The 14,956-nt window shown below is 42.4% G+C and overlaps 1 protein-coding gene across 1 annotated transcript in view; it reads left to right on the top strand.

Moving 5' to 3' along the window:
* Positions 1–12,400: 12,400 nt before the first annotated feature.
* Positions 12,401–14,956, top strand: part of ARSJ (arylsulfatase family member J) — a 40,077-nt gene continuing 37,521 nt past the window's right edge. The window contains exon 1 of the mRNA XM_086746775.1: positions 12,401–13,026. Coding sequence (XP_086602901.1) covers positions 12,650–13,026 — 377 coding nt within the window. The 5' untranslated portion in view covers positions 12,401–12,649. The remainder of the gene's footprint in view (positions 13,027–14,956) is intronic.

Consider the following 14,956-nt stretch of genomic DNA (forward strand, 5'->3'; position numbering starts at 1 on the left):
ATAGCTCACCCTTCTTGGGGGCGAGTAGCTGGCAAAAAAAAAAAATCGTTAAGTAACAACACTTAACATGCAAAATGTGGAATAAATACCATAAATAGAAAACATTCTTGGTTTTCTTAAATTTGTGGTAATGACCTCACTGGATTCTCCAAAATACAAAATAATCTGGATCTTTGAGACTAGCCTGAGTGTTATGATGAAAGTCAGCGGAATAACCTCAGTCTCGGAGAAATCCCACTGGGAAAGCCGTGTTTCCAGTTCATGCTGTTCTAGAGCCAATGATAAAATGGGGTTTGGGGGAAGTGTCCCAGAAATAGGCATTCTCACTGCTCATCTTGTGTGCTGGGACAGAATTATTCATAAGCTGGAACTGGCTGTGACAGAGATGAACAACGTGCGAGAAACCATTTTGGAATCTGTTTTATACTATTGTCAGGCAAAACCTTTAAAGGTCCCTTCCAACCAAAACCCTTTGTCAAAGCAAGCACTCCGTGTCCCTAGTACACAGTTTTCTGTATGATAGCTTTTTGGGATATTCATGTCTTAATTGCGTTAGGCAAATTACAGGGTTTCAGGAGCCTAATTGGTGACTAAGATATAGAAATGACTCAAAGAGAATTTGTGATAGAAAACGTTTGGGGTCCTGTCACTTATAATTTAAAAAAAAATAATAAAAAAAAAAAAATCTATAATTGTTTTATTGCTAAACAAACCCAAGTTGCCAAGTCAGCATAATCTATCTGAACGATGTTAACATTCTGACTATGTAGGAGAAAAAGCAGAGACAGGCTCCCTAGTGCAAACACTTACCAGTGAGTTACACTAGGGCATCTTGGCAGTTTTGAGATCCCAGTATGAATCTAAACAGTCCTGGAGCAGTCTAAATCAAATTAAGGTCATTTTAACTTTGACTACAAGTGACCTCATGGAGGGTTTAATCCATTTTACCATTCCCAGCTGCAGCTAACTCAGATCGAATTTTCTTGCCTTTCCCCAAGTAGACAGCTCTCAGTATGTGATATATTGGAATTCTGTGGTTCAACAGTCTGTGGAAACCATTGGCAACCAACAGGTAGAAAGTCCTGTTGTTTGGAAATCGTAGGAGTTACACATGCAAACCTTCAGCAACTGCATGTTAAAATGATATAAAAGTCTCTACTGACAGTGTATTACTTGTTACTATAAGTTAGAGCCAACCCTGCACACTTAAATCTTTTTACCCCCAGAATTTCACCCAAGGGACTCCTTTTCTGAGTATTACACTGTACATTGGAAACAGTAGACTTGGATCACGGCTCCAGATCAAAATCTGATTGGCACAATACCTTCCACTTGCGACTTAATCCATCCACAGTATTAGTCATAAAATACAGAAAGGAACCAAGTTTACTGTTTCATGCCACCAAACATATCCACGTTACCGTATCCATGGAATTGGGGACTGCAACCACGGGATATTTGGTGTATTTGAAATGAGCCATCTAAGAACAGAACTGAGGATTTGATATTTATTGAAATTAATTGTGAGAGGTTGACTTAAGCCAAGAGATTAGTCTGGTTTACTGTGAACAAAGAAATTGAAATGCATGTCTTCACCATTATGTTTAAAACTAGACAAGAGAGGAAGAGTTGGTAGCAAGCAAGGCCCTTCTGGAAGAGACCTCCTAGGTTTTTGGCTCCAGTTTTCTAACATAACAAGCAATTTAATTTTCAAGTCACATTTATACAGTTACCAAGTCAATCTTTAATCAGTGGCAGTCTGTATATTAAGCAAACACAGGCCTCTTTGCTTTTCAGTAAGCAACATATTGTTGGTTTGCTTGTATAGAGGCCATGATTCTGACAGATGAACTTGAGCATCCAAATAATAATTTTAAGAACTAATTTTAATCTATGCCTTCTGCTAGTACAATCAAAATATATTCTGGACCAAGTATGCATTCAATTAATCAGAGTTTATCTCAGTCAGGGGTCACCTAGTGACGTACACAGCATTTCCTCTACTTCCTTGATCCTTTGAAACCTAATATTTTGCTTCTATGTGAAACAGGTGTCTATTTTTATTCTTAATGCTGGCTATCATGTTTGGATTTTGCCTCTGACAAGTATTTCTATTAAGGAAACTCCACAGAGAGGAATGCATACAGAAGGTGAAATACAAAATAAAAAGTTGAAAATACAATGCATTAAAAACTCAAAATTCAGAAGACATAGGATTCAAAATGCATTAAACAAAAGTGTATTTTAAAATCCCATGAAAATCAGGTGCCTGACCCGCGATCTGAAGGCATAGAGCTTTGGCAATATTATAAATGTCCGTGAATACATTTATAATTGTTTACCTTAGAAGCAATATTAGAAGGAATTTTCCGTAGTGATGGAGAGTTTGTATCTTAATATGTCTATTCAGAAAACCAATAGAGGGACACAGCTTTAAAGGACTTAAAAGTGTACATTTCTACATATCCAAAAAAAGGCTTAGCTATTCCTTCTTGATTCTTGTATTTCACAGTTTATTATACAGAATACAATTTGTGTGTTTAAGACAATTGTAGTAGTGCAAGTTCAAGCCATACGTGCTACTACTGTGCCCAAAATTGTGACATTTTATGGTAGTAGGAGTTACTGATCTTACAGCGTGGGTGTAAGAACCTGTGGGATGAAGTGCATCAAAAATCAACAGGAAAAAAAAATATTTTTTTAACCCATATGTATAAAAACATGTCTGTGAGTGTATAGAGAGCGTGGGTGGGTGTACATACATAGTGTACACACAAACATTGACCTACCAGCAGCTGCAAATTATTTAGAATTTAAGAGCAGTGTTTATCAAATACGTACAGCTCAAGTCTATTGCTGGAGAAGGAATGCAACTTGTAGATCAAATAACTCAAGACTTTTGTAGGTCGATGCCAAAACTGCTGACCCTCGGTTGAGGAAATTAAGGTTTCTTGGGGTTTTTTTTCCTCTCCTTTTTCCTCTGTTGTGTATGGGATAGTTTCTGTTTCACAGAATTTGTAAGGCCTATCACTGGGGAACGGAGAAAACAAAAGTAGTAAAATTCCCTGTAAACCATGGCAATCGTTTTAACAACTGCAGAATCAGTTGTTAAACTGACGCTGCAGTGGTTTGTGTCGTTCCAAGGGCTTCATCCATAGCTCCCCGGAGAGAGGACCATTTCCACAGACTTCAATGGATTTTGCTTCAGGCTATTTCCGGGCTGGACTAATCAACCATTCCTTAGCCAAAATATGTGCCTCGTATCTGTAGGCATTGTGCAATAGCGTGTCTTCAGTTGCTAATCTCTAAGTAAATTTTTTTTTTTCTGACACTGCGTTTGGGAAGCTCCCTGAAGTTGTCTGTACGCTGACATCTGCTCACCCAAGGATATTGGCCCAAAACTTCAACTCGTCTCCACCCTGTGGCACAAACTCGGTTATTTATTGTGAATTCTAAGGAACAGACATCTCCCATTTCTTTGCAGTTTCTATCTTGTGAGCACTTCAAAAAGAAAAGGACACAGTTGCTCTCAACAAGCACATACAGATTTTTAACAGTGCATGCTTTGAACGCTCTGCCCCTGACTTTTTCTGCACAGGGATTGGTATTTGCTTCCCTACGTAACACGCAATGCCGCAAAACTCATTAGGTAGCATAAAAGTATTACTGTTCAGTGTATTAAAAGATTTGTCCCTCGTGGAGCTAAGCTTAACGATACTGTCAGGAGCAGAGAGCTGGCAATGAAATATCTGCATGGGTAATTCATCCCAAATGGGAAAGCGAGCAGACGTGAGGTTTTTGTTTCAATTACTCCCTATCTGCGGTGGAGGAAATGCTTAACCCACCTGGGGGAGAGCAACTTGATTTTATTGCAGGCTTTTGTCTGTCTGAAGTCCTCTCGCAGGAGCTGGCCTGTGTATAAATAAATCTTTTACAATGCTGCTTGCTTGGGAAGAGGATGAAGGAATGAGCAATTAATGAGAATAGATTAGAACTGATCTGTGCTGAGGTTAGAGGGCAAGACAACAGGCCGCACTGATGAATCTCAAGTTTGTTTGTGTCGTAAAGGAAAGCTCTCTTTGGGTGACCTTCCCAAAACAGGATTGAAGTTTCCTCTTTCCCCGTAGTGTTTGGTTACTCATGGAAATGTTTCAAAAGGCTTGTGTGTAATTGAAAAGACAGGCTGATGCGAGTCATTAAACACACTCGACAGGAATTTGGAGAGGTGGTTGGCGTTGTTTGGAAAAGAGAATCAATAGGGCTTCATCCATGAGCGCGGGATGATGCCGGGGTCGTAGCTCATTAATCCAAGCAGCGATACGTGTGATCGTACCAAAGCAGAACACTGTAAAGGATGCTCAGAAAATTCTTAATTTATTCCTTTTTCAGTTTGGGAAAGTAGGGGACGGCATGTTTTCATAAATTCTGGCAATCATCCGGGCCCAGCTGAAATCCTGTTTAACGCATGGCGCTATCGCCAACTTTCAGAATGCTCAGGAATTCACAGAGGAAGGATAGAAACCCCCTCCCTGCAAAATTTTAAGCTCATTGTTATTACTGACGCTATAATAGTGCCTGGAGGCTCTGGTTTGATGAGATGTTCTTACACAGCATTTTGGCTGAAACTTACTGCTCCCTGTAGAACCCAAGGGGTCACATTTTCTGCTTTTTAATTACTAATTGAACTTAATCAGCAATTTTCGATTGCCCTAGTGTTCAGAACATGTTGCTGCCTACAGATTTTACAATTAAGCGTGATAGCATTACACTCAATTTCATTCTGGCCAACTTTTGCAGTATAATTTGATGAATACGTTCTTTTTCTTCATTACCTTTTGGTTCCCAAGCAACACTTATTTTCTGCCAAGTTAGCTATGCCTTTACCTGACACTCTATGACACAAAACATACACGAGTTCTGCTGAATACCGTAAGCAATTTTAGTGTTGCATGGGGGTTTTTTGAAGAAGATTTCCAGACTTGGACCTGAATCGATGTAAAAACGGTTAAACGTCACTTCTATGTGTAGCTGGAGAATTGCTGTTTTCATCCCAGATCCTAGGAAAAAAGTGCTTGCATCAAAAAAAAGGCACGCACAACCATTATTCATACCAAGCAATACATTTAGCAACATGAGGCAAGATAAGAGCTTAATAAACCAGTAACTCCTACATGGTCAGTGTATGGTTATAGCACCACAAAACAACGTGTATTTCCAAATTCATAATAAAATACACTTATTTCATTAATAAATAACATTTATTTAGCATATATTTTAATAAATAACATTTTTATTTATTTCTATCATACATGCCTAGATAATTTACCAATCTTCCACAAAACGCTATTTTACTTAAATATCAAAAAGAGATTTATAACACACTTCTCCTTAAAAGCCTTGTGAGTTTGGGGTTTTTTGGTTCCTCTTCTATCATGTTCCGTCTCTCAATGTATATTTTGGTTATGTGTGTGAGCAGAGAGTTGATGAATGGGTAAGGAATACGAGTAGTCACCTCATGGACTGGACAGTATTGAATTCAGACTAGAAATAAAATACGGAAGTTTGGGTGATACTCATCGACAACTGGAATAGCATATCAGGTCTGTGATGGTTTCTTTATAATTTTTAAGTTAAGTTTGAGTTCGTTTCTAAAAATTATGCTCAGGTGTTCATAAGAGCACAAATTCGGGTAAGTTCTCTAGCCTGTACTACCTGAGCTGCTACGTAGATGATCATGGTGGGCTCTTCCAGCTTTGAAATCTATAAATAAATCTAAATCTTACTGTCTGCACTGAGTGTAGCTGTGACTGCTTTGAAAAACTCACTTTTCAACTCGCTGACAGTAAAAAAAAAAAAAAGCAAGTGCAAGTTCTTATGGTGTGTACTTGCACAAAGCAAAATAGTATCGCTAGAATTCACTAGTTCTATTGTGCTATCAATTAAATGTTAATTAATAATAGATGTACATATTGGCAATGTAACAAGGGGATCTGTGTCCTGAAAATAAATGGGTTTAATTTTTTTTATTAATACACTTATTAACAGCTTAATTAGAATATTGAAGACTTTCTGGGTGAGGAGAGCCTAAATGGACTTGAACATTCCAGTAGTCTTCTCTTAAAGACTGGAAGAGTTTCATAGTTATTCATAAAGTCCTGAATCTCTTAGGGAAGACGGATACTGAACTGTCATTCATCTTCTCATGCAGCACAAGTTAATAATTCTGAACTAGAAACCAGTAGAACTAAGTGGCCATCAACACACCAGTGTGCACTTAGAATGTCAGAAATTGCAGCGAGTGCAGGCTCATCGCAATTCATGGCCATTCCTCCCACAAAAGAGAAATTTCCAGAGGCTCTGGAGGCAATATCTTATTTAACTGGAGTTCCAGCAGTTGCATAGCCTGGAAATTTCCTAGATTCCGAAGAAGCCAGCAACCGCTAAAACATTCTGGGGTGGGACAAAACTATAAATATCAACATAGATGTGGGTTGTGCCAGAATATTTGTCATCTTTTTTAAACACGTCTGAAAGGATGGAACCATTATTGTCTATATTTCCAAATACAAGGAGAGTCACTGACAGAAGTGAAACATTAGACTATGGAAACGAGGGGTGAAGACTGTGACAGACATGCTTGTGAAAAAATTTTCCCATCACCCTCCAGGTGAGTACAGGACAGTAACTACAGGAAGCATTGATAAGTGTATGCAAACGTATTTGTACGTGCCTGTTGCAGTTATGTTCTAATCTCCCTTTTGGTCAGGCATAATTCCTTGAACTGTGAGACCTCCTGAAAATTTATTTAGATTTGTTTGAATTGCCAATCATTACAAGGTATAATTAAAATTTATTGCCCAATTAATCTCTGACATTACAGTATGTAGAGATCTATACGTGTGACCCGAGGCTTCCATTTGGTAGAGCAGTGAGTCATCCAAATGCCATTTCTAGTATTTAACAACTATTTAAAAAATTCTGGGCCTTACAAGCACTTCATTAGCATTCTTCCTGCTGAAGATTGTGCGCTGTTCCAAGCTAAAAGCATCCCTCCCCCTTAAAGCTCGTGTTAGGAAGGGACAGCTCTGTTGCAGCTGTGAAATCAAATATTTCACCAGGCCAAAAGCACTTAGAATTATATTTAATACTTAGAATTATCTTTTGCTACAGTTGTACCCTTTTGACCAATCCGTATTTTCAGCTTTACTCTTGTCTGGGAAAAAAAAAAAAAAAAGTACTGTTTTGTGAATGGCAGGCAGTTGGTAAAACATGTGCAGCATGTTTTCCTTCAAGAAATAGAAAAGATTATTATTATTTTTTTTTTTTTTTACCAAGAGAAATATTTCCACTGTAAACCTTAAGTTATTCTGAAAAGATCCATCCTGTTTAAATTTTCTAGATTTACGTTGCCTTATAAGGTCATGGCTTGCCCCTGTCCTCCTGGTCTGGCCTTTGGAACTGTGCTAATATTACGTTTTAAACAAGACAGGTGTCTATGTGTGTACAAACCTGTGATCTAGGAACAAATGAGACTCTTCCTCCTGTAGTCTTGACTGAGAATTAGCATTATTGCAGTAGAAGCCCACCAACGGTGCTTGTATTAAAGGTAAACCGAAGGGCCTCTTGGTCCAAGGCCGCTTCCTGTGGACTTACTCGTGTTGGTGACGGTATCAGAGATGTAGGTCCGCGGCCAGGCACAGGCATGGCTGTGACCGGCCACCGAATGGTGTGTACAAATCTTGCCCGCTTTTTAGTCCTGAGATGCGCCTGGGATGGTGTTCTGAAGCACATGTCAGGGAGCTGCTCCATTGCCCATACCAAATAAATAATTGTACCCTCATCCTTGGGACCGCAAAATTCTATTTTGCTGTTATGACCAAGAAGCCCTAGCTGTGATTAGGTGGTGTAAATGCATAAATGTAGCTCCTTTGCTTTGTAATTGGGAAGTAAATCTAGCAGCATAGTAGTTTCATGTTGAGAGGGGTTATATCATCTCTAACGTCACCTAGAACTGGGTGACCCTTCGTTCAGTGAGGAGTTTCCCTGGCATCTGCTCCTAAACTGTCCTGTTTTCCTCAGGAAGCGTATCATCCAGTTGCTGTTTCCAGCAGCAGTTGTTTCAGTAGGGCTGTACAAATTTAAAGACTAAGTTCTGTTTGGTTTGGGATGGTCAGCCTGATGTGACTGGGAAATGGGAGGGTTCTCCAGGAAGGCAACCACCAGCTCTGAAGTTGTGTTGTTTCAGCCGTTACAGCGGCTGACGTGAGAGGTATATCTGAGGTCAAGCTCTAAATTTCCAGAGTGACTTGATCGGCGTCAGTTGAGTAGCTACGTGTTTCCATCACTGCAGGCGGCTGAGATCAGAATCTGGACCTTTGCCTATGAAATAGGGCAGGGAATTGAGGAAAATCTGTGTTAAATATAGAACAAGTGAACGGCAGAGTTCTGGTTAGGTCATGGTGAACCAGGGAGTGAGCCACGGGTGGAATCTGATGATTCGCAAGCAGCACATCAGTAAATTAATTACCGTGGTCCACCAGTGAAGGCAAAGGGAGTGATGTAACTCCCATGACTCATGAACGAAAACTCAAGTTCTTATTCATATTTCTAATATGCTGTTTCCAGTGATGAGCGCCTGGCGAAAGCATGGCATTGTGCCTAGGAAGCAGAAAGGAGTGAAGTCCTGCTTTTTTTCCCTTCTCCACTGGGAAAGGCTGTGCAAAAAATAAGCACATCTTGAGTTGCAAGCTTGCTTGTTACGGTCAACTTTGACTTGAAGGTAAGAGGACCCTTGTTGTCTCCAACCAGTAAGAATTGTCTTTCTAAGACTGAACTAGGCGTTAGAAGAACAGTCCAGCAGCGAGCGGCTTGGTAGGGTTGAGGGAATAGGAGCGGAGCCATGACTCTGAGACATCCCAGTCTCCTTTAATTTTTCACTTTTTCAACTTCATACGTCTGCTATCTTCTGGGGCTTCTATTTGTGTATCAAACATGTAAGCCTCAGAAATGGAAAGGTGAGATATCAGCCCGACCTGAAACAACTAGGAAAGGGCAGGTTGAACAGCCCCTTGACTGAAGATAACTCCAGATGAGCCTTCCGCTCAAGTCCTCCTCTACGCATGTGTGTAATTGAGTTAATTTTCTGGTCTCAAGACACGTAGAGACTTCATAACAAGTACTAAAAATATATCATTTCCTAATGGTATAATAAATTCAATTTTAACTGCTGTATATTTGAATTAATGTATTCACTGCACTCAAGCTTAAATACCTGTGAAGGGTCTGTATTTTTTTTTTCTCCCCCTAAGGGAAAAACGCTTTCTCCAGCTTTCACAACTCTGCTCTTCCTTTCACTGAGCATCCTGAATGGGCTGCGTAAACCGTGCTTGCGACTCCTGAGCATCTACAGATACTTTCTGAAGCGCAATATTAATAGCATGTTATCTTCCAAGGCCTGTTTACCTGAAGGTCAGCAGGGCATTTTGCTGTGATAAGCCCACTTTTGGTTTTTTTTTAATTTTTTTTTTAAAAAGGGAAGTTTTGTCAGGCCCATAGAGAAAGAGGACCAAGTTTCCAGATGTCTGACAGAGATTGCTCTCAAATGTTTTCGTTTATGGTTGAGTGGTGACTAACAGGGTTTGGTACGGCTCACGGGGCACTGGGAAATCAAAGGCTGTGTTTTGCTGCTGCCTACTAATAGCTGTGCTCTTCGGGGAGGTAAACTCTGTTGCATTTGCATAATTATACATATTTTTTTAAAAAAAATGTTTCCTACTACTCAAACAATCTTAATTCCAAATTCTCTTTTAGACGATTCTGTAGTTCTGCTCACTGATGTTGGTCGCCGACTTGGGAATGAGCCCTGATACCAATCTGAATATTTTATATATGTGTTGGAAATATTTTGCTAATATAAGCAAAATCTAATCTATTTAGCTAATATCAGCTAAATCAATTGTGAAGCTAGTTATGATAATTATATGTGGACATTATAATGCATAGATTATATCATAAGTGTACTGTGATAGCTGGTGTTTGGTATTTTTTTTATAACAAATGGCCAAAAAATAATTAATGACCAATATATTTAACTACTAGCAAATATGAATACGTTTGATCGGATGTTTAGCGCGATGCGTTAATGTTTGTCTGGACCTTGGTGCTATTACAGCTTCCATTAAAAGGACATTGTGTTTTGTTTGGTGTTTTACAGTAGATGGGTGAAAGGCAAAATAGCATCACTAATCCAGTTTGCCATTAGTAGTTTTAGGTTTCTGTAGGCATTCTTTGGATTTTGTAAATGTGGAGGAAAAGCAAGTGTGTAAAAAAAAAAAAAAAAAAAAAAAAAAAAAAAAAAAATTTGAATAGAGAATTCTTTTAAAGGGTATGTCTTAGATGTAATGTTATCAGTATCACTTTCCGATGTGGACGAGCCCTTAGGTAGCAGAGTAAAATCCTTAAATCCACTTTTACTTCGATGTTCTCTCTGCTGCAGTGTTGTAAGCTGAGGCACAAGGCGTAATTATTTCTCAACAGGTCTTTTTCAGTGGAAATTTTAGAGCAGGGACAGTTCTATTCCCATTATGTTGGACAAAATCAGTTAGATTTGACCAAAATTCAAGTTCCCCAAAGACAGCGTTACTTTTAATTTTTTTTTTTTTTTTTTTTTTTTTTTTTCTCTCCTCTGGAACAAGGACAGCAAGTGCTTTTAGGAACTGGATTACATTGGTGCAGGCAAAATCCAGGCCATGTTATTGAAGGTAATTGAAGTGCGTGAGCCAATATTCGGCGTCTCTATTCGGCACGCTATGGATATGAGTTACGAGAGCTTCTCGTGTCCGCTCTATCCATTTAGTGTATGGAAACGTTTTCAAAGTGTGTGTTGGAAGGTGTAACTGGGAGAAAAACAGTAACTCTAGGAACGTGACTGACGGTAACTCTGACGTTAGGAGCTTCTCATTGGAGAAGCCGTTCCAACTGATTTAATTTTTCACACAGCACACGAGTGGATACTTGTGCGAGAGGGAAGTTTTGGTCCTTGAGAAGCCTCCCATGCTCCCTCCTCATCCAAAACCACTGCTGTGTCCTGCGGAGGCCATTCGAGGCAGTTTTACTCGGAGCCATGGTGAGCAGAGATGATTTTTAAGAGTACAGAGAACTTTGGGTACTAGGATCCATCAGCTCTTAGGAAAAGAGAGATGGAACTGTTTCTGCGGGAGTGATACCAGCCAATCTGTTAGCGGGGACCAGCCCGAGCTGCTCAGGGCAGCATGGGGCTGCCGTAGCTGCAGCTATTGAAGAGTTAATGCTTTAGAAAATCTAAAAAAAAAAAAAAAAATATTCCTGTCATGATGACTCATGTTAGACAAGTCAAACCTGCACTTTTACTTCAGTTCAGCCTCATCATGCAGGAATCTCAGTTTCTGCTTGCTTGGGTGTCTTTCAGGAATGGGGTGAAGTTGCATTTTGCAACCGCAGCACATTCATACTTAAACCCTTTTTTTTTCTTTTCTTTTTTTTTTTCTTTTTCTTTTTTTTTTTTTTCCTCTCCAATGATAGTATTTAGAAAAGGCACATTCCTTGCATTTACCAGAATTAGGAGGGTTTGGGATTCAGGACTGGTTTGAGGCTGAAAAAGAAATCCGGTGCATTCATAACTTCTGGATGAAGTGTTTCAGAAACACTTAAAACAATCCGTATTTTGGGGGGAAGGAGGGCGAAACGGCCACTTAACTTGGAGAAGGAGAGGTGGGACACGCTGGCAGAAAGGGCTGCCCTGTGACACGGTGGGGAGATGAAGGGAAGGTAACAAGAAGAGGGAAGGGGGGAGAAGGGAAGGAGAAAAAAAAAAGATATAGGAAAGGAAAGAGGAAGAGAGAAAGGAAAGGAAGGGGAAAAACAAGGGAAGGGAAAGGGAAGAGGTGGAGAAAAAGAAGGGAAGGGAAAGGGAAGGAGAAGCACTAAGGGAAGGGGGAAAAGAAGGGAAAGGAGAGGGAAGGGGAAAAAAGGGAAGGGAAGAGAGAAGAGGAAAAAGAAGGGAAGGAAAGAGACGGGGGAAAAGAAGGAAAAGGAAAGGAAGGGAAGAAAAGAAGTGAAGAGGAGGGAAAAAGAAGGGAACGGAAAAGGAAAGAAGTGAAGGAGAGGGAAAAAAGAAGGAAAGGGGGAAAAAATGGAAGGCGAAAAGAAGGGAAGCGAAGGCGCGGTTGGCAGACGGGTTTGTATCGGGGTCGGGCGGGGGAGCCGGGCTGCGGGGCCGGGACGGGACAGGGCACCTCCCCCGCCCGCCCCCTCCGCCGCTCCCGTCCCGCCCCGTCCCGTCCCGTCCCGTCCCGCCGGCCGCGGCCGCTGCGCCGGGGCGCCCTGAGTCTCCCCGCCGCCGTGGGCAGCGGCCCCGGGACGGGCAGGCAGCGGCGCCCCGGCGCGGGGCCCTGCCCACGCACCCACCCGCGACCGGGACCGGCAGCCCCCGCAGCAGCAGCTGCTGGGCTTGGCGATGGCTGCCATGAGCGGGGCTCCTCTCCGCTCCCCCGCCTCCTGATAGCCCCTCGCCTCAGAGACTGCTTCGGGTTTGGCTTTTTAATTATTATTTTTTAATTTTTAATTTTTTTTTTCTTCCCCCCTCTTCTGTCTGTTGCTCCAGCCGAGGTGAATGGCCCGCGGTGGGCGTAACTGGCCTCACCGCCTCTGCAAGGGGAAAATGCTGGCCCTGGGGGTGCTGGCCGGCCTCTCGGTCCTCAGCCTCCTCACCTACGGTTACCTGTCCTGGGACAGCCTGGGGCTGGGGCCCGCGGAGACCGAGGCGACGAGCAGCGAGTTGGGAGAAGAGCCGGAGGGCGAGGGTCCCAACTCGCAACCTCACATCATCTTCATCTTGGCTGACGATCAGGGTTTCCGAGACGTAGGGTACCACGGATCGGAGATAAGGACGCCCACTCTGGACAAGCTCGCTGCCGAAGGGGTTAAACTGGAGAACTATTACGTTCAGCCCATGTGCACGCCGTCCAGAAGCCAATTTATCACTGGAAAGTAAGTTTACTGCTACCGCGTCGTTTGCCTTGCCGGCTTAAACGCTGTCGAAACGAGCCTGGGCCGAACCCCAGCTTGGGTCTGCCTCTAGCAGAGAGAGGTGCTTTTCCAATTTCCTTAAAAACTTTGAACAAAACGGACTTTCTGATATATTTGAAATAACGAAAAAAAAAAAAGCTCCAGTCAGGGTTCAGCACGGCGAGCTAGCCCTGCAACGCTACCGTACGTTTGCGTTCACTGCGTTGCTAACATACGTGCGAGCTGTCAAGTAACGCTGCTGGTACTGGGAAGCGATCCGCTTAGATTTTTTTTTTTTTTTTTTCTTCCTTCCCTGTGCGATTTCGGAGTGACTTTAGGAGGAGCCCGCGTTGGGGAACTGGAAGCGTTCCGCTTCCCCCCCAGTGCGTTCGCTGCAGTTGGATCACGGGTCTCGCCGAACCCTGACTTAGCGCGAGTTCTTGCGGAGGGGGTTGTGTCGAGTTCGGGAGATGATTCCCTCGGGATCGAGCGCAGGGAATCCAGACGAGCTGTGATATTCGCTCGTGTCGGGATGCGGTCGCCGCTTTGCCAGCAACTTGAAACTTTTAAGCTGCTAAAATAGGTGCCTGGCCATAAATGATAAAAGCAGTGGGTTGGTACTGCGTACTTTGCCATCTCTGGTAAACTGTGGTTTATTGGAAGTTTGAAGTAAATAACTAATTATGGCCCAGCCTAAGGGCCTTTTTACACATGAAGGTTAATAAGGATCAAGGAGGGGGGATGTGTTTCAACTGTAGGAACGGTTCCCGAAAACCTCCAAGTGTGGACGCGTTTACTCTGGAACAAACTCGCCTTGTTTCTGTTTAGCTTAACTCACTTTGACAGGCACAGAGAACTCTTAAAAGAGCAAAACAAAATGAGGGGGGGGGGTGGAACATCACTTAGTTAATTTTCTCCTTTCCTTAAGTATAAACAGGAACACGGCGATGTCAATATTGCTGGTAAAAGAAACAGATGTTTAAGTCGAACAAGCCGCTGGCCTGGTGTCTTGCATCTCCCTGTGGCAGAGCTGGAGGTAAATCCCGGTCTCAGCCTGGTTCCCAGACTATTTGCTGGCCCGGGGAGATGCGTGTGAAGAGCTGAGGGGTTATCTAGGGCGAGACTTCCCCACATGTTCACAAGGACATGGTTGCCCCACAGCAACTAAAAGCAACGGCTTACGAGGGAAACACGCATCCGGGTGGTGTTGGATGCCACTCGCTTGTCTTTCAAGCCGTGGAGCCAGCGGGAAGCGAGGACCCGCGCCAGGAGCGTGCGGCCAGCCAGCTTTCTGAGGATGGTGGTTTGGGAACCCGGCGCTTTGACAAAGGGAACGTCCCTACTGCGCGGGAATGACTCAGGCAGCGGCGGGAGGAATGGGCACTGCTCTTTACATCGGCTCGTCGGGCGGAAACGGGTCTGTAAATCTGCCTGCTTTGGTTTTGGAACCTTTTATAGGAAAAAAAGAAATTTGCTTATGCTTCATTTTTATTTTCTTAGTCTGCTGGTCTAAAATCCTTAGAACTTTTTTTTTTCTCGTATTTTTCTACTTCGGGGAAAAAGGAGCAGAAGAGAGGAAGAATTGCCTTGCATGACAGAAATGAGGGAGGGAATGGTGAGGGCTTAGTAGACCTGAGCAGAGTGTTACCAAGGCAGATTCAGAGGATGCTATTATTCATTCTGGCCGAAGATAAATGCTTGTGATAACTACTTTTAACGTTTTCTTAGTCAAGGCACCTTAATTAAAATGCCAGGGCTCAGAACATTCTAGTCCGGGAGAAGTGCTGGTATTTCTCAAATGCCAAAATGCGTTTGTTCAAGACTAAAAGCTTGTCCACTGAAGGATCACCTGGATGCTCCATGCCTCCAAATATCCATACCACATTTCACGTGTTTCGGGCGTTCTCTGATT

The sequence above is a fragment of the Chlamydotis macqueenii genome, chromosome 4 (assembly GCF_036417535.1).
Source record: "Chlamydotis macqueenii isolate bChlMac1 chromosome 4, bChlMac1.mat, whole genome shotgun sequence".
NCBI lineage: Eukaryota > Metazoa > Chordata > Aves > Otidiformes > Otididae > Chlamydotis > Chlamydotis macqueenii.